General features: G+C 41.8%; 1 protein-coding gene across 3 annotated transcripts in view; it reads left to right on the top strand.

The window, feature by feature from the left end:
* The window catches only part of Nell2 (neural EGFL like 2), a 343,938-nt gene that overhangs the window by 197,293 nt on the left and 120,248 nt on the right, over nucleotides 1–26,397 (top strand). For all 3 annotated transcript variants that reach the window (XM_006974326.4, XM_015993199.3, XM_076556663.1), the window contains exon 13: nucleotides 7,326–7,454. In XM_006974326.4, the coding sequence (XP_006974388.1) occupies nucleotides 7,326–7,454 (129 nt within the window). The remainder of the gene's footprint in view (nucleotides 1–7,325; nucleotides 7,455–26,397) is intronic.

Genomic DNA, 26,397 nt, shown 5'->3' with positions numbered 1-26,397 from the left:
ACGCTCATGCAGTCATTTCATTTGAGACTTTCGGTTTGCAGCGTGACTAGAGCAGTTTTGTCAACCAGTTGTAGGTAGTATTACTCATGCTTCTTACCCTTACACTTCCATGCAGACACAATTAACTAGTGCTCTTAACAAAATGTGTGTTGGGGGACTTAGAAGCCAGTGTAAGCAGGACCACATTTTATGGAGTGGGAAACCATTGCTGCAGAACAAACATTCCCCATACTCAGCACTTGAAGATAATATCATCATTATAGATTTCAATGTTTGGGTCAGACAGTCAGGTAAGCTTGCTAGGTGTGGTTCTACTTCTTCAAAATGTTGGTTGACGTCACTCTGTGCTGTTAGTTGGAAGCTAGGCAGGGCTGAATGTTTCAGGATGGCCTTACTCTTGGTTTAGGATCTTGGCAGAGATGTCTGAGAAACCAAACATAGTCACAGTGACCTCGTCCACTCTCCACACAGTTTCAGGACATTTCCTCATGTTCTGTTATTCAGGATATCAGTTACACTTGTTAAATGATGATTTGAGAGGTTGATGGAAGTCTGGAACTGACACAGCATCACTTCTCCCATATTCCAATGCTCAAAGCAGTCAAAAGTCAGCCAAAATTGAAGGGAAGGAGGACTAGACTTCACCAGAGACAAGAGGAAAGCACAGAAAATGGTGACATAACTGTCTGTCAATTTGACACAGCTTCGAGTCACCTTAGAAGCAAGTCTTCATTGACTGAAGCCTTCATTGCCGAGGCTGGCTTGGTCTGTGCACATGCCTGTGGGGGAATTGTCTTGACTTTTAAAAGCTGTAGGAGGTCTCAGTCCACTGTGAGTGGCACCATTCTCTGGGTAGGGAATCCTGGTTTGTTAGGAAGCTAGCGAAGCATGAACCTGAGCGATCAGGCAGCATTCCTCCATGCCTCTACTTCCCTGGCTGTGAGTCAGAGGTCCTGCTGCATGGAATACCAGCGGGCCTGCCTCCGAGTCCCTACCTTTATTTCTTCTCATGACCTCCTCAAGTGATGGACTGTGGCCTGGAACTAGAAGCCCAATTAACTCTTTCCTCTCCAGAGTCAGTTTTGGTCAGAGTGTTTTTGTCACAGCAACAGAAACCACACGACAATGGTGACTATCCTTAATTCAATATAAGACTCGAGGGCTGCTCCGAGGTTAAGTGAACACACAGTAGTCAGGGTGGAGTGGGGCAGGTGTTGTGTAAGAAGCTGAGGCCTCTGCGTGTTAGGGGTCATTCTGCTCACATCCATTTCTGAACATTAATATGTTTTAAAAAGCAAGTGAAGAAATGGAAAATCAGCCACAAGAAATTGTTCCATACTTAAATTGTTCACATAAAAATGTGTTTACATAGAATGATAGAACATTCCCATGATTCCTCACCTCTGATATTCTGCTATAACTGATATGAAGTGGGGCACATGATATCTTTCTTTCTAAACATTCATGGTAAGTTAAGTGGCCTAGACTGTGAAGGTCTGGATTAGATAATACTTGAACTGAAACAAAAATTATGAAGCTGCCTCTGATTCCCCCTGATAGCAATAGGACCTCTAAATTGCTCAACCTGATCTTCAGTTTGTAATCCTCCTGCCTCAGTCTCGCAGGCAGCTGGGATTACAGGTATGCATCACTGAAACCAGCTAGTGTTGGCCCTTCTTAAAGCATTTAGCCCCTTAAGGATTACAGGCTTTTCAGACTTCATAGATGCAGGACAAGTAAAGGAATCCTCCTGCCCACAGCCTTAAACTGGAGTCAGATCGCTCACATTTCTTTTGACACATTCATTTGTGAGAGAACTGGCCTCTGGTTTTCAGGCCCCTGCCTAGTGTTAAGGACACAGTTCACATATGAATGAACATTCAGGTCAGCAATGGTTAATAAGGTGTCCCTGAGGTCTGGTATGAGACAAAAGTGCTGACCTTTCCCATGGAGGTTTGGGCAGGCCCAAGTAACCAAAGGAAACACGCCAACACTGTCCCCCAGGCTTTCTGTTTCGGCCACTTCTGACAGCAGCAGACAGGAGGACCTGAGCAGGGAGCCTCTCTCTGTGGTTGAAAACCTTTGAAGGACGTGGGCAATGGGTACAAGCAGAGCTTCCGGGATAGAGGAGGAATCCCTAGACACACAGTGTATGTGGGTTTATGTCGACTCTCCTTCCTGTCGCCCCCTTCTCCTTGACATTCCCATCCTTTGTTTACAAGACCATTTCCTGCTCACACCTCTTTATTATAAGTGGGGGAGCATCGTGGAAGAGGTGTGGCTTCTTCTCTTTGTGCATAGTTCTCACTGTCCACAATATTGAGTAGTTACTTTTGTGACTTTATCTGTGTACTAGTAATAATATTATTATAGTGATTGTCAATGTTAGCTTCATTGCTGAGCAATGGTATAGACACATTGACCCTGTTTGCCGCAGAAGAAGGCCATTGACATTTGAATTCTATTTGATTGTTCTGCACCTTGATCTACACTTGAGGAAATATTAGGAAAGTCTATCAGCTTTCAGACTGCACCTAACTACTTTAGCATTTGTTAATGGGCATATGATAGACACTGAATTCTGTTGGCTTGGCCAGAGGATGGGCCCTGTAGGCCCACAAAGCAGATGGTAACCAACCTCAGTGCTGCTTGACTCAGTCCAGACCCAGCTCACTGGCTGGAGGACCTTTGTCTCCTCTGAGGTGACTGTCTTGGGGATGGGTATATTCTCAGGTGACTGGCACACCTGTGTTCATATTTGCATTGTGATGATACATCGGTAGAATAAATGGTTTCATATCCTCATGAGATAAGTAAAAATCCCAGATCTGAACTTCACTGGCCCTCAATAGCGAGCATTGAAGAAACTATTTTGTTTAGACTAGTGCTGTGCATTGATTGATAGGGCTTTGTCCTGTACAGGGTGAAGTCCATTTTCCTGAAAGTACCGGGGTTAAAAGTCAGAGTGGGTGGTTCCTACAGAACATCACTAGGTCTCTCACCGCTGCAGATATGATAAGTCCATGCCTGACGTCACACCAGTCACTGTTCAGCACAAAGTTACTGATGCTCTCTCTCCTGACAGGTCACCAGCACATAAACTGTTCTGGTCACCTCTTGTGTCTTCCTTTTTCTTCCCCCTCAATTATGGGCAGGTGCGTTTTCATGTTACGTAAGGAAGTTTGTTCTCGGTAGGAATGCACAGAGCTGTGGCAGGAAGGTTTCTCTGGTCCTGCAGCTGCTTATAAAATAATCGGTCAGAGGCTTATATTAATTATGAGCTGGGTGGCCTATGGCTCAAGCTTCTGGCTGGCCAGCTCTTATAACTTAACCCATTTCTATTAATCTATAAGTTGCCACGTGGCCGGGGCATTACCGGTCTGCTGGCATCTGCTGCTCCTTGGGCAGCGGCTGGCATCTCCCGCTACTCTCCTTTCTTCTTCCTCTATCTCCCTTGGATTTTCCCACCTGGCTCCGTTCTGCCCTGCCATAGGCCAATGCAGCTTTATTTATCAACCAATCAGAGCAACACACATTCACAGACTACAGAAAGACATCCCACAGCTCAGAGCCCCATGTATATTTGCAAAGATAGAGAGAACTTGAGGCTAAAATACGGTGGAAGGAACCAGAAAGGCTGGGCTGCATTAGATGGCATCTCTTCATCAAGCTGTAGCAAATGCCCAGATCGGTTCTATGATACAGAACTTAGCGTGTGTGGTGTTAAGAGTCATGGTACCAGTCTAGTGGCTTTTGTCATCAACACACAGCCTCCAGTGACTTTGCGTAGGAGATCTCACTCGAATCCTACACTTTTATAAGACGGGAATTATCCTAATTTTACGAGTGACAAAAGCGAGTGGCTGAGAACCATAGGTTAACTTCCACAGCCTGTGTTTCTGCAGTTTATCATGACGGAGATCAGATTTTGGGTAAAGCTGGGTCTGCACCCCAAAAGCCATGCAGACACAATGGGTATGAAGCAGTGAAGACATAGACAGTGCTGGCAGCTGGGAGACTGAGTGTCTGCGGGTTAGGATTACCTGCTTCAATTGAATCCAGATCCCCTACACATTAGTAGATGACACTTTGACCCTGCGAGTTTACTATACAGGTCAGTTGTTCTCAACCTGTGGGTGGCAACCTCTTTGGCAAACTTGTATCTCCAAAAGTATTTATGTTATGACTTTAATAGTAGCTAAATTATAGTCATGGAGTAGCAATGAAAATAATTTTATGGTTGGGGTCACCACAACATGAGGAACTGTATTAAAGGGTCACAGCATTAGGAAGGCTGATAACCACTGATATAGGCAGTCAAACATTCAGAGGAGCCAATGAGCATTCTTGTGTATGGAAAGAACAAACTTACATACCTATCGGATATTTTTGATATAATAAATGGAATTTGACTGACTGGAAATTTAGTTTTCACATCATTGTGTTAATAAATAACCCAAGCAAGTCTTAACCAAGTCTTAACTTTCATCTAAAAAGGTGAAAATAGGGCCGGGCGGTGGTGGCGCACGCCTTTAATCCCAGCACTCGGGAGGCAGAGCCAGGCGGATCTCTGTGAGTTCGAGGCCAGCCTGGGCTACCAAGTGAGCTCCAGGAAAGGCGCAAAGCTACACAGAGAAACCCTGTCTCGAAAAACCAAAAAAAAAAAAAAAAAAAAAAAAAAAGGTGAAAATAGGAGCATGCTCTTTTCTTCTTCCACTTGGAAAGTTCTTGAGACTGTTAAGCACTTCCTGTGTGTGTGCACATGGTGTTTGATGATTCAGTAATGGGTCTCGTCGTTACTGAGGCAGGAGGGAACATGGAATGGATCAGACTAAAAAGGGAATGGCTAACATAAAAGGAGGCATGCTAAGCATCCTAGATAATATGGAGGATTCTTAAAACTGGGAGAGAAGTTAACAATGTGAAAAGCTGATGATTTTGAAATCTGTGAAGAAAGCAAAAGAATAAAAACACACCAGAAATAATTCCCACAGTCATAGCCTCCAAAACATATTTGAGATACTGTGGGAAAAGTCAGAGATATTTTAGTACTATGCTAGCACTCAGTCGCTTAGTGTTCTATGCACCTCCAATACTGAACCATTTTAACATTACCTTTCTCTTAATTCAGGTTAAAAATGAAAGTTTTAATTTTTCTTTTTTTTGGCTTATAAATTTTGGTTTGATGATGTGCTGAGCCATTGAGACAGATAGTAAAGATTTTTATATGAAATTGTTTCCCCTCAGGCATTGTAAAAAGACAGTGAAATGCATTTTAAGAAATATGATCTTAATTTAGTTACTTAAAAAAGGAAGAAATAAAATGACCCTCACAGAAAGGCTTAAATTTTTAAATTTGAATTGTATAAATTTTTCTCTTGAGAATTTTGCTTCCAAATATTTGGTCTTAATCCTGAGCAGTTATGTTGTCTAAAGAAGTTAAATTTCTAAGTGATTTAAGGGGCATTGTTAACTGCATGTTTTTTTGTCTTTATATACTTAACGATTTTTAAAAATTATTTTAAAGCATTCGCTTATCCACTTGATGTTTTCTAGCCTGTTTTAAAATTTACTGTTTCAGGCACATTAGTCTTCTTAATATTTATCAAATTGCACCAGGAATATTTCATTATATGTTGTGCATTCAACGTAAGGCTGCAGTGGCGCTGAAAATGGTCCAGGCAGCGAGTGATCAGAGTGTGCGCTGCCCGCTCCATGGAAGCAGACATCAGCTTCATTACAAATAAGAAGGGCCCATTTAGATTTTCTCAAATGCAAGTCTTTCCTGGCTACATAGGAACAAGTTCCTTCTAAGTCCTTCTTGTCCGTTTATATGTGGGATGAAATTGCAAATCACCAGACAGTGGGAAGCTCTTTCGCTAAAGCATGCATTAGGCAATTTAAAAATTTGTTGAATGGCGCACAATCATGTAATCTCCATTTAAGGTGGATTCCGCCACTCAGGCTTTTCATTTCAGCGTTTTAGATATCGTTGAACAAGGGGTTCTGACACAAGAAAGAAATCCTTAGAAACTGTACAATTGATGTCACTGTTTATAAAAGTTTCATTTTTCTTTCCTACCCCAAAGACTCTGAATCTGTGGAAATCCTGTTATTCCTAGAAGTTTCTTCTTCTGAGTGGTTATAGTTTGCCATGCACATCTTCAGAGAAAATTAGAATAAAGTCATATAATTCTTATTTTGAATACCTTTTAAACAAATCTAAAATGCTAAGCTGTCGTTTTTAATCCCTTAAACATTGTTGGGCACATTTCTCTCTGACTTCATGAGTGTTAAAGGTAGTAATAATGTTTGCAGCCATCTTACTGTGTTAACATCGTTACTATAACATTCATTTTAAACTCAATCTTTGTTTCAAATACATAGAGAGCTATGATAAGACAATTAAGGACTATATAGCATTTATAAAATCAAAACCCACAAGAGATGTGAATTCACTTGAAGTAGAAACTAATTGAGTCAGAGAAACACACAGGACTTCTCTTTGCCATCAGGAAATCACAGCAGCTGGAGATGCCCGCACTGGGTCTGCACTGTGGCCTGGCCACAGTTGGGCATGGAGGGGCTCAGGAGCCTTCCCCTCCTGGTTGAGCTATTTGCTCCTGACTGACTCAGGGAGAAGGGGAAGCATTGTCTTCAGTTGTGTGGCCACTGGCGACCACACACACACATGGTCCTGGGTGAACTAAATGGGTCACAAAACCAAACCAAAGGTCATGAATCTGAGAAAGGGACTGGTGGTGGGTATGACAGAGATATAGGAGGGCAGGGAATGTGGACAATGAGAATGTATAATATGTATGTATGAAACTATCAAATAATAAACCTATAAAAAAGTCTTTAGAGGACATAGCTTCAAAATGAACAGGAACTTGTTTCTTTCTTTCTTTCTTTCTTTCTTTCTTTCTTTCTTTCTTTCTTTCTTTCTTTCTTTCTTTCTTTCTTTCTTCCTTCCTTCCTTCCTTCCTTCCTTCCTTCCTTCCTCCTTTCTTTCTTTTTTTTCTTTCTCTCTCTCTTTCTTTTTCCTTTTTTCCTTCCTTCCTTCCTTTCTTTTTAAAATTCTGGTTTGTTTGCTTTTTTTTCTTTGCCTCTTATTTATTTTCTAAAGAGAGAGAGAGAAAAGGAGGCATGGAGTTGGTTGGAGGGAGAGGTGGGAGGATCTGGGACGGTTTCAGGGGACCGTGATCAGAATACATTGTATGGAAAAAAAATAATTTTCAGTGAAAAAGAAAAAAAAATTAAAGGAAACTATGATCAGTTTGTCTTGTCATAGATTCATTTGCCGGAACATGTTCTTCTTGCAGGTTATGACTTTTGTTCGGAGAAGCATACCTGCATGGAGAACTCTGTGTGCAGGAACCTGAACGACAGGGCCGTGTGCAGCTGCCGAGACGGTTTCAGGGCTCTTCGGGAGGACAATGCCTACTGCGAAGGTAATCCTTACAATAATGTGTAGCTTGGCTGTATAAATTTACTGGGATTACCGAGTGGGAAATTTATTAATTTCCCAGGTTGTCAAGTTGACGGGCCCATTAAAAGCAGTGAGTTTAATTTGGAGCATATTAATCAGCTAAAAATAATTATCTTTCAAATTAAAGTTTTTCAGCTATCTGCTAATAAGCTAATATGGCTGTTTCTCGAATTAGAACAATGTCTCCACTGTGAAATTGCCTTCTCTTTTTCATAATTAGAGATTCAGGTAGCTTACATATTGACATGATTGCCGTGGCTTGCAGTTAGAATTACAGTCAGACTTCTGCAGACATTGTTGTGTAACAAAGGCAATCAATTAAGAGGAAGATAAAGTGTCGACTGCTATTCTTGTCTGCTGCTGTATGCAACCTCGGTGGTTATCCGCGTGCACTAATGTACTTAGTAAATAGATCCAATAGAGAAAATCATTTCTTGGAAAAAATTTGTCTAACATCCAAGGCAGTTTGTTATCTCATAGAGACAATGCAAATACGATGAGCGGGCCAGGTAGTTCACTTGGTTCCAGCTGTGCTCCTTTAGACCTCCAAAGTCCCAAGACGATGCAATTGACACTACCCTGGGGCGCACATTTAAATCACTCCCATTAACTAGAGGACAGAATGAGAACACTGCTCAGGGGGCACTGGGTAGTTGGAGGACCTGGAGGGTTCCAGTCTTACCCCTGCAGCTGTCAGGCTCACACCCCAGGTCACTGAAGGTAGAAAGAGTATGTGGTGTCAGCTACCTCTGTTTACTCCTGTGAGAACTCCCAAGGCAACCTTGTTCCCTTAGCATTGGGCAGAGTTTTCTCTGTAGGAGAATTAGTATTCATTTTAGAGCTGCCTTTGGATGAAGGCTTTTCTCTCAGCGCTCTTATGCAGCCCTAAAGGGACCCTTCCATTTCTGCAGAGTGAGGAATCCATGGCTCTCCTCCCCCATTTATAATGCAAATTTATTTAAAGTTCCTCATTTTAACAGATCTTAGATGAGAAATGGATTTTTACTTAGTGATTTTTATTCTTACTCAACAGAGATGGATTTTCTTAGCAAAATATGTATTTTCATCATAATAGCTGAGTGCCCTCATATGTAATGAGCTCTCCTTGTATTATTATTGTGCATAAGAACCCATGATACAAATGCATATGTCTTCTTGAACCTTGATCATCTGGTCTTTTTTTTTTTTTTTTTTTTTTTTAGCTGATTGCTTTTGTTAACTGTATTCACTTATACACCATATATTCGGTGAGCATTCAGTATGTAGCAAGCACTTCTCTCTGCACCAGGCAGAGAAATGGTGAGCAAAATGAGTCAGTTCTCATGCTCAGGGACTCTGCATGCTCGTAGGAGAACAGAGTATGCTGGTAACCATGGAGAAGATAATTGCCAGTGGTGGAAACTCATGAAAAGGAGATGAAGCAGATGAGGTGCTGAAATGACAGGGGATTTGTGTAAGTGGAATGTTGAGCCTTCAGGCTGTCCTTCAGGCCTGTCCTTCAGGCTGTTCTTTGGGTCTGTTCTTCAGGTCTGTCCTTCAGGCTGTCCTTCAGGTCTGTCCTTCAGGTCTGTCCTTCATGCTGTCCTTCAGGTTGTCCTTCAGGCTGTCCTTCAGGCTGTCCTTCAGGCCTGTCCTTCAGGTCTGTCCTTCAGGCTGTCCTTCAGGTTGTCCTTCAGGCTGTCCTTCAGGCTGTTCTTCAGGCCTGTTCTTCAGGCTGTCCTTCAGGCTGTTCTTCAGGCCTGTCCTTCAGGTCTGTCCTTCAGGCTGTCCTTCAGGTTGTCCTTCAGGCTGTCCTTCAGGCTGTTCTTCAGGCCTGTCCTTCAGGCTGTCCTTCAGGTCTGTCCTTCAGGCTGTCCTTCAGACTGTTCTTCAGGCCTGTCCTTCAGGCTGTTCTTCAGGCTGTCCTTCAGGCCTGTCCTTCAGGCTGTCCTTCAGGTCTGTCCTTCAGGCTGTCCTTCAGGTTGTCCTTCAGGCTGTCCCTCAGGTCTCTTGATGACTTGGAAAGACCTGGGACAGTGCTTTCCAACTAGAAGGAAGAGCGTGTGGAAATGTCTTAAGTAGAAACACACTTGGAATGCTCTAGAAACAAAGACGGTAGTCTAATGGCGAAAGCAACATACGAGATTCAGCTGCAGAGGTGGCTGGGGCCAGCCCATGTGGGTGTTTTTCAAGGACTTCGGGCTGGGCTTTCAAGTAGATATGCTTGTCCTATGTAGGACAGGTGACAAACTGGTGGCAGTGTGGGAGAAGAACTGTGTGTTAACAGAGGAAACACAAAAGGGTGTTGGAGCAGTCTGGTTAAAGATGGGAGTGGCCTAAATTAGAAAAGGGTCAGAGATGGTGATGGGGAGAACACACGGTGTGTCTCTTCACCTGCCAGTTCGCAGTCACATCTGTAGCTGTTTCCATCTTAAGTGTATCATGCCAGAAATGTTTTCTAGCCTTATGTTCTTGGTCATTTGAAGATGATATCCTCAAAACTTAATGATGGGAAGGTGTGGTAGAGATCTTGAAATTTTTATACATGAGGGCTCTTAATCCTTTTCTACTTCTGGCTATCCACACAGTGTTGGTCTAGTTAAGGAAATATTCTTTCATTGTTATTTTGAGGCATGGTCTCATGTCTCTCCCATTTGGCCTTGAACTCCCGATACAGCCGAGGAGGACCTTGAACTTCTGGTACTCTATGCTACTTCCAACCAAAAACTCTGAGTTTACAGTATAGTCTTGTGGTAACACATCTGGGAGTCAAACCCAGGACCACTGTAAACAAGCATGGTACCAACAGAGCTAGTGTGTGTGTGTGTGTGTGTGTGTGTGTGTGTGTGTGTGTGTGTGATGCTTGTATGCACACACATGCCAGTGCACATGTGGAGGTCAGAGAACAACTTGCAGGAGTTGGTTCTCTCCTTCCGCCTCCTGGGTCCTGACAACAAGGGCCTTTAGCGCCTGAGCCATCTTGCCAGCCTTCATTGGCAATATTCTTACCAAATTTTTTTTCTGTTTTTATTCTAGCAGTGTTGCTAAATTGTTCATTGTTTTGACTTTTTAGAGGCTATACGTATTTTAAATTTTGATGCAGTGTTACGTAATACTTATCAGCCCCTATTTTTTCTAGAGTTTTGGCCCTAAAAAAAATAGATTTTGCATTAAAAGTAAGTAAATGAGAGTTTGTAAGTGACATACATTTTATTTCCTAAATCTGTGAGGTTGTTTTAATGCTACATCTATAATTGAGGCTATTGATTTTGACTACAGTGTGCCTTTCCAGCACTTCCACAGCATCAGGAAGTGTTGGAACTAATTTATTCAGCTCACACACATTTATTGAATGCCTCTGTCATACAAGGTTAGTGCTGAATGTGAAGTCATATGTAGAGATACCCATGGCTGATACACGCTCAGTCAAAGAAGGCAATAAATCTGTTATTAAATAACATTTTACTGAAATGTGGCAAGCACCTTGAAAGCGAAACAGATTCCTAGGAGTCTGGCCTAGACATGTGTTGGGATTAGGAAAATTTTGTTTTCAGAGTTCAATTCTGAAATCTGAAGGCTCAGTGAGGCCAGCTAGCCTTAAAAGGAAGGATGGGAAAGAAGGGGGTCTCCTATTTGGAAGAGCCAGACTTCTTGGCAGAAAGAGACACTTTAGGAGATAAAGGACAGCCCCAGTGACAGGCTTGGAAGTCAAAGGTTGCCATATTCATCTACTTTTCTCATCAACGTGACAGTGACACCTGGCACTAGCTAGGTGCTGGAGTAGGGGGGTTTCACAGCCCTCCCTGCAGAGGAGACCTGAGTGACAGGAGAAGTCCAGTGTTGACCAGCAGGAGTGTGGGGCAGCTGCTATGTGGTGTAGGCAGTCAGGAAGCAGAGACAGGACAGGAAGCAGTCCCGTTAGGAACCTTCAGCTCCCCTCCAGTAGGTGACCTGCTTCCTGCATCTAGGCTCCCCATTCCAAAGGTTCTACAACCTCCTCAAACAGTGACAGTTGCTGAAGACCAAGTGTTTCAACATCTGTGCTTGTGAGAGACAGTTCATATTCTAACCATAACAGGTTTCATTGAGGCACAGAGGTCATGACCACCTGGTTGTTTTAAGTAACTCACTTCAGCTGTAAGGCATATTTGGGGGAGATAGCATGCTGGGAAAGTAGCAATGATAAAATGGTAATGGAGGAGTAGATACATGTAAGAACATCTATGAAGTAAAACTACCTGGTTCTGATGATTGACTAGTGATAGCAGATGGTGAAGAATGGGAGGGAAGTTGTCTGCTTTCTAGCCAAGAAATAGATGAATGTCTGTCTGTGTAGCTCACTTAAGGGAGAGGTTAGGAAAATTGTCTTGGATTTGTTCTTTTTATGGCGTATTTGTTTAAATGTGTGTGGATATGGCCATTCAGTTAAGGCTAGAGATACAATTTGAGATTCTGAAGTATATAAGTGACTCTTGATCCAATAGAAGGAATTACTTAGAGAATTTTGAGGAATATTTGAGCATTTTCTTGAAAAAAAAAAAGAAAGGAATGTCATGGATAAAATGTAGGAGGAAAGAGGAGAGCAGGCAGTATTACAGAACCCAAAGGAAATGTGTTCCAAACAAGTGTTGGATGCTTCTTGGTACACTTTCTATGGCTACAGCAAAATACCCAATACCAGTTACTTTACAAGCAACAGAAGTGTATTTGCCTTGCACTCCTGGGATCTGTGAAGTATCTGGAGCATGGCACTGATAGCTGCTCATACCCAGTGAAGGTCTTCCTCCTTCATGATATGGCCAAGGGTGTCACGTGGTGAGACAGAATGCACACTCCATTCCTCTCTTGATAAGGCCACTGCTGGAACTCCTCATGACTTCTCAAGGCCCCACCACCTAGCACCATCAACATGTAAGTTTAGAGCATGACTTTTCAACATGTCAACTTTCTGGCAGATTGCTACGAGCTGCAGAAATGTGAAGTAGGAATTCAGCTGACTATGGCAAAGGCTGAATTTGTTAACCCGAAGAAGTTAAGAAGTCTTCCAGAGGATAAAGCCAAGACTCAAGGAGTCTTGGTGATGTCGGCTTTTGAATGTATTAGCCGTTTCCTGCAGTGAATTTCTTGTGTGCTATTGTAGCTTTCCCATTTGATTCTTTTCCCAAGAACTTCTAACAATGTGGTTGAATCATTCATTGAGCACAATTTTCCCCTCTCTAATTTGGGGGTGTTTGGGTAACATCCCCCAACTGTATGTCTTTCTGTAGTTATTGTCATTAGTAAACATCCAGCCAGGACCATCTATGGGTGAAAGTATTTGTCTGAGATACCTTCCAGACCTCCTAGAACAGACCCGCAGATAGATAAGCATTTAGACTCTCTGTTAGTTCCTGAGAGAAGGTAAAAATTTACACTGAGACAACCGCCCAGGCCAGGTGGATGTGCTAATCAAGCTTACTCCTCCTTTCTCCTAGTGCTATCTCTAGTTCTAGATCTCCCTTTAACAATGAACTCAGATGCAGGCCACCTAGCTACATTTGCCCTGCCCTGCCAGTAAATGGCGCAGCTTGGGCAGATTTGGGTGCCAAAGGAAAAAAAGGCAGTTTTATTTTTACTTGTGACTTGGTGACTTATAGAATCTTAACATTTTACCTAACCACTTCTAAGAATGTAGTTTGAGCGCATAAATTAACATTTTTCAATCTATTAACTGAATTTAACCCTCAGTTGATTCATTCCCCGTTAGTCACTTCCGTTTTGGGTTGCTAATGAGAGCTGACAATTACTGCTCTTTGTGTGGAACTTATCACCCCACCTTTTGACCCTGAAAGAATTCAAGCCTGGTGACCTTGCCTTGGCCAGAGTATTGCTGATTGCATGGGTATATAGCTGTAAACCTCAGAGACTTAGGAGAGAATTAAGATGGAAAGAACTAGATGGGGAAAAAATAGATGGAGAAGAACTAGATGGGAGAATTAATATAAAACTTAGAACAGCAGAAAAATATAGAGAATCAGGCAAGGAAGGAGCTAAGTATGAGAACAGAAAAGAAGCTGTAGAGAACTGACTTAGAAGAATAAAGTGAATGGAATAAAAAGTTTCATGTACGTAGATTCGTTCAACATCCCTTAGATTAATTTGCCACTGGTAGTATCTCTCCTGGAACCCTGGGAAAAGGCTATAATGGGCTAGACCCCAGTAGTCTTTGTTGACAGATACAGTCAAGGTGCATCAGCTCCAGAGATATCAAGACAAGTTCAGAAAGCCTGAAAGGCTTCCTTGGCTTTGAAACTGACAGATGAAACTGGAGATGTGAGCATCCCTGATTTTGTGGCAGAGTTGATGGTAGAGCCAGTTTTTAGCTCTGAAGAGTGTGTCACAGAAGACATGGGTCTCAAGAAGAGAGAAGGAAAAGGAGGAGATGTAAGGGAGTTTGCTTCCAACCTTTGCTCTTGTCCTTTTAAATTACTTCTCTCCTTTTATTTCAGTAAGTTTTACAGTATTTATTTGGGGCTTCTACTGCTGTAATAAAACACCACGACCAAAAGCAACTTGGAAAGACAAGGATTTATTTGGCTTACATATCTCAGGTCGCAGTCCATTGAAGGAGGCCCAGGCAGTAACCTGAAGTCAGGACCTGAAACAGAGAAGAGAGACCGTGGAGGAACTCTGCTTATGTCTTGCCCTTCATGGTTTGCTCTGCGTGTTTCCTTACACAACTCAGGGCTGTCAGCCCAGAAACCACCCCAGTGGGCTGATCCTGCCTATATCAATCATGAATCAAGAGAATGCCATATAGACTTGCCTATCGATTAATATGATAGAGGCATTTTCTCAACTGAGGTTCCTTTACCCAGAAAACTGTAGCCGATGTCAGGTTGACAAACAACAACAAATCCACACGGAACATTCCGCTAATAGGATAAAATTAGCATTTTATGACCTCACAGCTTGTCCAGCTTTTAGATATAAAAAGACTAAAATATTGGAAAATATGTTGGTATTTTAGTCTCTTTTGAACTCTATAGTCACATTTCCCCCTTTTGAAATTATATATTTATCTCTACCCAGTCCCTGTTGCTTATCTCCTGTGCGTTCTTTGTATGGTTTTAAGTACTTAACCTCCCATTTCATCTCTTAGCAGTTCACATGTGATCTCTAAAAGCCATCCAAAATTCAGCTGGGGGTTGTAGTTTTAGAACAGTTCTCTGCTGAGAATGTCAGTTTTCATTCTCATTTGGAAATTGTTGGGCCTCACGATGCTTTAGTGCGGTCTTCTTTCACCTGTGATGGTCATGTTGGAGTTCTGGGTCCGTCTCTCCAGAACTCATCCAGTAGGCTTCTCTTCAGTGCCATAGGTCCTGGAAATTATAGCCACATCTCTCCATGCGGATTATAATGAAGAAGCTATTCCTTGACTCCTACACTTAGAGTTACTTGCCCTTTGTATTCCAATCCTTTGATAATGATATTCTAATGTAACTATGTTATTTTTTTAATTTCAAAGGAGGAATAAACATGCAATTCTACAGTAAAACAGCTCCTTGGAATTAGAGAGATGATGCATTAGGTCCATGTGACCTCTCTTTCTCATCTTCTATCTTTTCTTTCTCCCAATTCATTCCTTCCCTCCTTTCTTTGTTCCCCCTTCCTCCCTTTTCTCATCCTTCCATCTCTCCCTTCCTCCCCCTCCTTTCCTTCCTCCTTCCTCTCTTCCTTCTCCATCTCCTCCTTCCTCCTCCCTTTATTCCCTGTTTCTCTGCTACTTGCCATCCCACAGCTAACTCTCTTAGTCATGAGTTCCTGACTTAGGCAATATCAGCATATAATTAACTGTGGATGTAGGGGCAACTGAGTTGATTCCTCTAAGAATAAACAGAGTGAGGGCCCCAAAGAGTTGCTCTATAGGAAAGAAAATACAGAATGAGCAGAATTCTTTGATTGCAAAGGAAGCCTGAGAGTCCTTAGTGGAACTAATGAGAGGCCTGCTAATACAGCAGGGATGAATGGCCCAGAGAACTTAAGCCCTATGGGATTAATTAGGGACTCCTAACAGATATGGCAGCTTTCAAAGCTGTAGCTAATGATGCACTCTCTGTGCTCTGTTAGTATAATGTTTCCTTTAAAAAAAAAGTTCAAGGATGCTGTGCAGTCTAGATTTTACATCTAAACAGAAGCAGTGTGATTTCTTCTGACGGATTTCCTGGTGAGGCTATGGAAGTGGACATGGCCCAGGGTCTGCAGCTGGTAAACTACGGGCTCAGGGAAGCTACCAATACTGCAGTTGTAATCCGAGTTCAAAGCCAGAGAATGCAAAGAGCTTGTTTGAGAACCATCTCTCCAAGGACAGGAGACAGACGGGAGAGCATCCCTTTGCTTAGCCTTCATCAGATTGGAAGAGGACTGCCAACATGAGTGAGGGAAGGTGAGGGCTACTAAGTCAATGCATTCCAAGAATCTTTCTTTATCTGTGGGTCAAGAGGATATTAGGTCAAACACAGAAGTGGGCAATGAGCAACTAACTAATGAGGGGAATACACTAGCCTATGTGGCCCTGGATCTACAGTATTCCAACAGTCTACACAGTCCACAGGCAGCCTCGTAGAACTTTTAACACAGGCTTGTCTTCTTCCTAGGAAATTGAGTTCAGTGTGGAAGTTCTGAAAATAACTAAACCTGAACTTCTCAGCAGCTTTTCTTGACTTGTTCTTCATTTACTTCCTATCACAGGCAGTTTTCTCCGCTTCAAAATCAGTTTCCATTCATTCATAAACTTGACAAATTAATATCTGAAGAAAGAAAGGATTTTTTGTTTGTAATTTTAAATTTAAAGCACATTTCTCTCCTCTAAAAGAAATGAAAACATTTGTATTTTAAACTCAAACCTGCTAAGGAAAAGGTTTTCTGAATTTCTCCTTAAGCATGGTTTCTCTAAGCCAGTAGAAGAGGCATGAATCAAGTATCGTTTGAACCAGTGTGCCATAGTATGACTCTCCAGGTAGGCAATATCTACCCCCATGCACTGCTCACTAAATATGCAGATTTCATCTTACCGGAGTTCATGTTTGCTCCAGATGCTACACATAGAGAAGAAATGAGGACTTCAGTTATCAATAGTGATTAACTGTTACCTAGAGCACCTTGTTCTTTCTGTGGTGGATCTACAAGCTCTTGGGAATTTGGTTTATGGTTGGCTTATCTCATTGAGCTTAATATAGAGAAGCTTTGTAACTTTTAAGAGTATAGTATTAGTGGTGTTATTCAATTGTAGCTCTAGAGCCATGGGAGGCACAAAGAAAGAAAAGGAGTGGTGTGACCTTACACTGGACCACTTTATTCACAGCAAGGGAGCATCTTTTTCACCCATGTGTGAAAATTGCCAAAATGCCTAAAGAGGAAAAGGGGGTACAGCCCCTTAGAAGGGTGGAAATGACTTCTGTAGTCCACAAGGGAAGCTGGGAAATGTAGTCTTTCATTAGAAAACTATCAGTATGCCTGTTAGTCATACAGTCATGAAAACACTACTAAGCTTCTGTTTCATGGAGGCAATTTTCCAGCAAAGCTAACGTTTAAATCATATATTTACATCTGCTGTTGAAAATGAGAATTGTAAGAGTTGATTTTGTGCCATGTTACAAAGTACTCTTGTTTTATATTCCCGGAAGTCTTGTTGAAAAAACAAACTTTGGTACTAGGCAGTCAATACAGGGTCCAAGGACCAGCAATGTAAGGCATCGCCTGGGGCTCATTAGAAATGTAGGGTGCTATTCTTTCTCTCTAACTCCTAAATCAAAATCTGCATAGTAACAAGATCTCTAGGTAATTTCTCCCCCCACACACAAAAGTTGAAAAACATTGCTTTAAAGCATGGGATACATTGATTTATCACCTTAACAAATAAATGGCTCTCCAGCACTTTCTAGCCATATGCTAAACTGAAGAGGACTTTTAGTGTTCACACTCGTTATTCTCATCAGCATCACTAACTATACAGTTTGGTTTCTAACCTTGATTCCTAAGAGTGGGGTTCAAACTGTGTGGGAATCTCTGCTTACCTTGTTAACAGAGGCATGTTCCTGGACACAGCTTTGATTCACCTTAAAAGGGTTAGCCGTGAGGCTCAGCATTTTTACAGGTCTCCCAAATGATCCTTATGCAAATTAAAATTTGAAAATGGCTATTCTGGGTGAGTTCTGTATCTATATCCTTCTAAGGACGGATATTGAAAAAAAATCATCATTTTGTGTCTTCAGTTAATTTGCTCTGCCTAGGAAGATGAATTACTTAACTTACATATCAGAGTTATTTCATTTTAAACCAGGCCTTCTACTTGAACTATTAACATTTTGGTCTGGAACATTCTTTGTGGTAGGTTTGCTCTGTGATGGTGGGGTGTTTAGTAGCAGATCTGGTCTCTAGCCTCTGGAAATCAGTAGCTCCTCTGGTGGCCTGCATTCCCCTTTGTGATATCCAGAAATGTCTCCAGACTTCACCCATTTCCCTGAAGGGCTAAAGTTCCATCACTTTAGAGTCATTAAATTGTGTACAGACAATGAATGTGGCTTTATTTTATTCTGATTCCCGCCCCACAGTGTCTGTTTCATTACTTGATTTCCCTGAGGGATTTTGGTTCTATGCAAAGGTGAAGGAAGGCTTCTGTATGAGCACATAAGGGCTGCGGAGACTCTTGGGGCTGCACTGAATGCTCCATGATGGGGAATCACAATATAATGATGGGGAAAATGGAAAAACCCACAAAAGAGAAGGTCTGAACTAGAACACAAATATAAAAAAGAGCATGTGGTATTTGTCTTTCTGGGTCTGAGTTACCTCCCTCTGGGTGATTTTTTTCAGCTCCACCCATTTATCTCCAAATTTCATAATTTCTTTATAGCTGAGGAATATGTCAGAAGAAACTGGAGTATTTAGTAGATAAATGAACATAACATGTTTCTGCAGAAAAAATTATCATCTCACAGACTTATTCTTTCTCCTGCTAGTAAAGAGCTTGTGCGGGGCACTTGGGATATCTCGTCCTGTTTGTCTATTAGTAAGGAGAATTTGTTTCATGAGGTTAGAGAAGAAAGTTCACTATAACTAATTTTTAAAAAAATACCTTCTAGCAAAATAAGTTCTTCATTAAAGCCTGTCATTGGACTTACATTTTCATATGTACTTATTAATTCTAATGTCAGTGAAATTATGCAACAGTTTATTTGGGGAATTAAAATGTTATATCACTAGTGAGAAGTAGAGAAAACATTATTCTTAGAGTTTAGATGATAATATTGTCTTATAGTTGAAGCCAGTTTTACTAAGATCTTTAGGTATTTCAGTAACTTACTACAGATTGTTTCTATAGCCACATTACTATGCCAAACTTCCTTTTGGTCTAAATAATATTCTAACTAGTTATTAATTATAGAGTATATATAATTTGTTCATTTTGTGAATTTTATAACAAATCTTTAAATGTAACTTCGGGGATTTATTTTTGCAAATGTGTGTGCATACATAAAGTAATAGCAAGTTAAAATACTTGATAATTACCTATGTATATTTTTGTTTATTAAAATCAGAGAGAAAAAGTCTGGCTAGAATTTAGCAATTCATTTTAAATCAGTTGCAGGTGTATTATATAAAGAGTCATTCATTGTTTTTTTTTATTTCATTATAGAAATGCAAATTACTACAGGAAAAAAGCTGCTTCCCAGAATAGAATCCATTTGAAGTGACATGTAAGGCACATATGACTAATAATTTGAAAAATTAACTTATAGGAAAAGACTTTTTGTGGTGCTATTAAGTTGAAGATCGAATATGCAGAGAGATTAAATTATAAATGCCAGATTTATCTTCCCTTCAAAGAAACCCAGGTCACATGTCCTTCGTCCATTTTTTTTTTTAATGTGCTTGAGGCTAATTAACAATTGGTGGCTGGAAATGTAATATTCCTTTTACAATTCTCTTCCTCTCTTTATTCATCAGTTTTCAAAAGGAATCAAATATAACATATAGTATGACTACTATGTTCTGCAGGACATCTGTTAATAAAAAAGGGTTGAGGATGAGGGTCGGTGCTGGGGCATGGCCAGTGACAGGAAAATGATGAGCCTCCAAATGGGTACAGGCTGCACAAATAAACGGATGCAATAGTCCTGAGGCTGGAGTGGGAGTTCCTGTGGGGTGACATGGGACAAGATGGTTGATGTGTCATATTAGAGTCAGTGTCAGCTTCAGTGTTTATGGAACAAATAGAACTAGGAACAAGTTTTGAGCGACAGGAACTGGATCCGGGAAAGCAGATATAAATGAAATGGATGCTGCAGAGAAGAACAAGAGATCTGAGTTGTGTGACAGAGAGGGCACAGGCTTGATTAGGCCGATAACTATTCCCAGCGAAGGAGTCCTTTGTGTTTTGATGCAGGGACAGTTGGGAGACTGGTACAGCCTGTAATGAGCACGAAGTGCTGCTGAGCAGACAAGGGCATGATGAGTCTAAATTCTTTCCCTTATTCATTGGTGTGATATAAAAATAGACCTCTTGTATTTTAATAATACATAAGAATATATTCATTTTTCCTCTAAATACAAAAACCATCTTAATTTTGTAATAACTGCACTCCAAATAATTGCCCTTTTCTATGGAGGATGGGCTCTGAATGAAAGTATGTGTCTAAATGAAAGAAAGTATGTGTTCATACCTCAGACAGAAATGCGGTAAAATGGGAACACAGCTCAATTGCTACCTATGCATACTGATTTGTTGGGCAGCTGTAATTCCCAAATGACATTAAAATTTGATTAAATTGCCAAATTTAGCAATGCTGCTTAGTCAATGATTTATGTCTAAATAAGCTAGTGGGAATTAGAGTGTCTCGATATTGTTCAAGGAAAGTACTAATCTAATGTTTTCATTAATTTAATTATTCCAAATATATAGTAATTTTGATGTTGTTAGGACTGAAATCCTTGTTTTATGGTAAACAAATATGTATTTGTTAAATCAGTTTTTAGTATTTAAAGATATGCCTTCTTGGAAAGAGTGCTCTTGAACATGATGAATTTTTAAATTCAGCATAGCAAGGCAATGATTCAGACGAGCCCTTCTGTCCCTTAATTTCAAGCAAGTTGGATTCAGTCAAGGCAGCAACTAATCAGTCACAAATTAGTACACATGGAAAATGCAGGAGTGGAAACAGATGGGATCCCCATGGCATAGAGGTCAGGGAAGTGACTATGGGGGAGTGGACCTCCTGTCAGCCTGGCAGTGTGAATGCAGCTTAAACCTGCAGAGAACAGCTAAGAGAAAGGAACAAGTGGGGTGTGCTTTGGAGGTCTCTGTAACAGGAGGCTCTGTCCAGGAGTTCCTGGATTGAACTTGAAGAAAGGACCGGACTGTGGAGGAACCATGGGTGATTCCATTCCAGATTTATCATTACTAACTTATAAATGACATTTGAGGAACTTCTTAACATGACCGGGGTTCCTTAGCTGTGAAAGCAGAGCTGTCTGTTGCCTCTAGGTCACAAGGTTCCTGTGAGGGTTAGCGTTTAATGAATAATACATCATTCAGCAGCAGCAGCAACAACAAAACAAATCTCAATTGTGGTCCACATACTTTGATACTCACCCTGGCTGGTTCTACCCTAAGCTTGGTAATGGTATTGTACATCCCATCTCAGTTTACTTCCTGTCCCACAAAGGTGATTTCAAACCTTCACCATCCCCCAGGGACAGTCCATTCATTCTCTTACTCTCAGTGGCTAGCTTCGCCATCAATGAAACAAACAGATAATGCCTCCCTCAGTCTTCTGCTTCTATTTCCGGTATCCACATTCTTGACCTGCACCTTTTCTTCTTCTTCCTAGTTTTAGTTGAATGGAAACCCCTTTGGACCCGTCTAAGAACCTCACCTCATCCCTTCCTATATTGATACAACCACTGCCCCCTGAAACTCAGCTTCCTGCTTCTCCCTGTCCTTCCCACCCGCATTTCAATGTATTTGATTCCCTCTTCATTCCGTGGTCCATCCGGATTTTATACCTTCACTTTCCCGTGCCCTTCTTGCCTATATTTTCTTCAATTTGTGAACTCTTCCACTATCTCTGTTTCTTTATGCTAGACATTCTCCTTTGTCTACTTCAGTCTAGATTTTGTGATCCCATAAACCCCACAAACCAGTCTTGCCAGGGCCCCTGGCAGCTTCGGTATTGTTAGACCAGATACCTGTTATCCGCTAACTTGCTTGAACTCTAGGTAGTATTTATTTTTATTGGCCACTCCTTCCTTCAAACACTTTATTTTGTCTTTATAATACCACTTTCTATGGATCTGAGGTCTGAGTTGCAAATAATATAACCTACAGTTTAAGTGAGAAAGGAATATGTTGAAGAATATTAGGTAGCTTCTAATATGTGAGAGAGTGATCTTAAATGATGATCAGGCAAGACAGCATATATCTTGATTGGGTCCAAGTTCCTTTATGTATCACACAGAAATTGTCTCCTCTTCTGTGGTGACATCCACAATGGACCTGGAGACTGATGCTACCCACTGAAACGTTCACTGCCTTCTCCACCATCCTTACTAGACTAGTTTACAGGTCTTCTTTAGTTGTATAGTTATCTTTTGAATTAAAATTTTATATAAGTATCCCTGGCTAGTAGCTCAAGGTCATATGCCTTGTGCTGACTATGTTTGTCCAAACATGACACAAGCTAGTGAGCATGGTCTAGGAAGAGAGAACACTGGTTGAGAAAATACCTCCATCCAAGTGGTCTCTAGGCAAGTCTGTGAGGTGTTTTCTTGATTGGCGATTGACATGGGAGGGCCCAGCCCATTGTGGGGAGCACATCCCTGAGCAGGTGGTCCCAGCAGGTATAAGCCATAAGCAGCTATCCATGGCCTCAGTTTCAGTTCCTGCCCCCCTGGTTCCTGCCTTGACTTCTTGCTTGCATTCCCTTCATAATGGCCTATGAGCTATAAGCAGGAATAAGCCCATTCTACCTTGAGTAGCTTTTGGTTATGTGTTTATAGCAATGAAAAGCCTGGCTGAGACAAGCCTGTTCACTGTTTTCTGAGGACACTGAAAATTGGCATTGTGACTTTGGGAGAAAGGCACGTGCAGGTATAGAAAGTGTGTTTAGAAGGTGGTGGTGCTGGCCACTGCTGGCCTCATCTTGGCTACAGCGTTTTCCTGTTGACTCTGCCTGGACCCCATCAGTCTCCACTTTTTCTTTCCTAGGTTGGGTTTTTCAGAGTTCCCTTAGAGCTTTTCCTTCTCATTCATGCCTTCTTCCTTAGTGGTGTTTCCCAAGACAGGCTTTTAATTACTGCTGTAAAGCCTGTGATGCCCAAAGGCTGAGCTGTAGCTCATTTCTCCCTCTTGTGCAAGATGTGGATCCACATTCTCACTGGACATTCTGCCTGGGTGTGGTATAAGCACCTCAAATCCAGCAATCTAAAGCCATGCTCTCTGTGATGTATTTCTCCAGTTCTTTCCCAATCTAGATGCTCTTAGTTTTGAACTGAGGAAGGAAGTCTTCATCCCTGAGAGCCTCTCTGCCTCACTTACAGGCAGCCAGTCAGTTCCAGAGTACAAGAAATTTTATATCCAATGTATTTTTTTTAATCTGCCAAGTTCCCTCCACTTTATGGGCAGTGAAGACAGGAACAGAACCCACTAAGTAGACCTCCTCCTAACTTCAGGTTTGAAGTTTCATCTATCCTCTACCTGTGACTAAAAAGATCTTGATAAGCATTTCATATCACACACACACACACACACACACACACACACACACACACACACACACACACAGGCTTATATAAGCACTGGCAATACCTTGAAGGCTGCACAAGAAACTGGTAACAGTAGTTATGTTAAGGCTTAGAACTGGGAAACCAAGTGTCTGAGAGTCAGATTTACCCTCATGTGCCATGCATTAGACCTTTCATATTTCATAGCATGTGTATATAACATGTTCATGCCATTAATGAAATTTCTTAAATGATCCCCAATAAAGGATAGCATTGGACTTTCATAGACTGTACAGGATCTTGGCACAACAGCACATGCTTACTCCATGGGCCACGGTGAATGCCCATCAGGTTCGTCCAGACCCTGGTGGTGCAGAAGCTCCCTGCTGCAGAAGCTCCCTGCTGCAGAAGCTCCCTGCTTCCCCCTTTCTCCTGGCTCATTGCACTTCTCCATGAGTCTTCTGCACAGTGGTCACATCCCCCTGTCTGCAAGGCTACCCTTACCAAAGGTGTTGTGGTTTATTGTTACATGTGTCCTTTACCAGAAAAACCCAATCAGATCCTTCCAGGACTGGTACTTCATGTGTCTTACTCAAGCTTTTTGTTGATGGTGTCCCCAGTTAGTACTTCAGAGGTAGAGGGATGTCCTGAAATCTCAGTGGATAAACTACTCGTGACAGTGAGCCCCGGTTTGTGACTATCCTTTCTTTTAACTTCCTCCTTAAGGATTATTTTATAATTCTTTCTTATTCTTCCCTCAAATTTCACTCTTCTCTCTCTTTCACATCGCAAGCCCAAGAATAATATGTTCAATTAAAAATAACAAGAAAGCTAATACAATGCCAGATTGTTTTTTTTCATTCTTGTGGAATGTACCATAAAATTTATAATGAGTAGATGGCTGTAAAAAAGGAATATAGCCAATCTGTGAACCCTGTTTTGAGGTAAGAAATGAAGTCTTGTATGCTTCAGGAATGTGTTCTAATCTGCACTCAGGTGGACATGGTTGTTAAATAATTTTCTTGGTAATAGCCTCATTGATGCCATCGACTTCACAACCTGTGATGCTGGCCGCTCCCTTCCAGGCAGCTTATTTATTTGTAAGTGGCACTTTGTTCTGTGCTGCTTTTCTACTGAATAGCTTACGAAGACTTGCAAATTTTAAATTTTTAAAAACACTCTTATCTCTCCAAATGTTGAGCTCAAATCTTATACCAGACTCGGGTTCCTTAGAACTTAGTCTGTTTCCAGTTTGTGAATTATGTTGAGGATCCCTTTCTAGATTTGTCCGGTTGATATTTCATAGCTGCTGAGCCCTGGCACAGCAATAACCTATGCTGGGCTGTGGAGTCTCAGAACTGAGCTGCAGGACCTTGAGACTGTATTAGCTAAGCAAGAAGCCCTAGGTGCTCCCTAAAATGCTCACATGATGCTTTTGCAAGACGAAGTCGAGATTAAATGCTTTCACACTAGAAATGCAGCATAATTTAGAGAAAGAGCAGAGTTCCCGGCATTCCAGGGAAAAGGCAGGGTGGCAGAGAACTGGGGTGGGGGTGGGAGGGGATGGGAGTGAGAGAAAGTGGGGGATGGGTGGGGGAAGTGGAGGTGGAAGGATGTGGGGGGTGGGAAGAGGTAGGGGTGGGAGGAGGTGGAGGTAGAAGTGATGCTTAAGTGCTCACTGCGTCCGGGTTTAGTCCAGAAACAAGTCCTCAGGCCAGAAAGAACACCCACTTTGGACCTTAATCCAGAAATGCTATTTCTGTGTCTCTCTGGCTTCAACTTCCTCAAACTTCTGCAGATGGGATTTTCTCCAAACCACAGACATGATCTGATGGCCTGTTCTTTCAACCCTTTCCATTTCACAAAGAATAAAGGCGAATTCTTCCCTGTGGCTCACAGGCACTTGAGATCTGAGCCCTGCTCCTCTTTGTCTCTGGCATCCCTTGCTTGTCTCTTTGATCATTAATTGCTCCAGTTAAGCGATGTAATTTATGAAGTTCATCTCAGCCAGACAACTCCATATTTCTGAATAATTACAGATTTAATATCAGCTTTCAGATGGAAAGGAGGAATTTATAAATTCCTTGTTTTTAAAATAGGCTAGCTTAAGGTTCCCAGGCCCAAGAGAAAGTCTCCAAATATAAGAAACAGGGCTTACTTCTGCATATTAGTTCGGTGGAATATGCTTCCTGTCTTACAAAACTTTAGAGAAGCAGAAGCCACTTTAACCATATGGGTCACTTTCTCTCAGATCTAAAACCCTGAAAAATGGGTACTGGCTTGAAAATCAACCTGTGATGGTGGAATTAAGGCCTTGAGAGATGAACTGGCTGCTGTGCTGGCAATGGATGCCATTCCAGGCTCCCCACTCAACTGAGAGTCAACCCTCCTGCAAGACTGACATGTGTGTGTGCATGTCCCTTCCACAGAAAGCCACATCCCCAGGAATAGCTAGCTGGACCTGTCCTAGGAACAAAGTGGGGTCACTGGCAAATGGAGCCTAAGGTCAGACCAGAACGTATGGCAATCTTTCCCCTTAACCTCTCAGGGGAAAAACCGTGAAGAGATTTATTGACTCTTCTAACCCACGTACAGCTGGGGACAGCCAATGTCCTGGCTAAGTTCTGTGTCCTCAAGTCTTGTATCCCACTGCAAACGGACAGGAGATGTCTCATCGTACAGCATGTACTTGCAGATGCTGTCCAAAACTGGAGAGACTGAGCCGGGAGGGTCGCTTTAAAGTTTGCAACCACTTAAATCTAAGATTTTCATTAGATCGTTAAGAAAAAAATCATAATTTTCTTCTCACTCCCTTAGATATTTTGCACACTTTCATCATACTCTATGCCGTAACAACATTTCCGTTTATTTCCCACATTGCAGTCTCCTTCTGCCTCTCTTCTCTGCCCCCGATTTACATTCTGCAGTGTCTAGCTCGGCTTTAGACACTGCAGCCAGCGCTTCCGCAGAAGCCCTGCCAACGTCATAGAAATCTTTCACTTGAAGCCAACCTCCCCTCAAAACCCACCTCAAGCCTGGCCTGACCCTTAACTTGTCTTCGACTTCCTTCCCTCACAGGATTGATTTAAAAGAATGGCATCAAGCATAAAGAACCTTCTGCTGTTATTCACTTAATCTGCGTTTCTCAACTTGGGGTGGAAAGC

This window comes from Peromyscus maniculatus, chromosome 20, assembly GCF_049852395.1.
Source record: "Peromyscus maniculatus bairdii isolate BWxNUB_F1_BW_parent chromosome 20, HU_Pman_BW_mat_3.1, whole genome shotgun sequence".
Lineage (NCBI taxonomy): Eukaryota > Metazoa > Chordata > Mammalia > Rodentia > Cricetidae > Peromyscus > Peromyscus maniculatus.
This window is presented reverse-complemented; position numbering and strand designations above follow the sequence as displayed.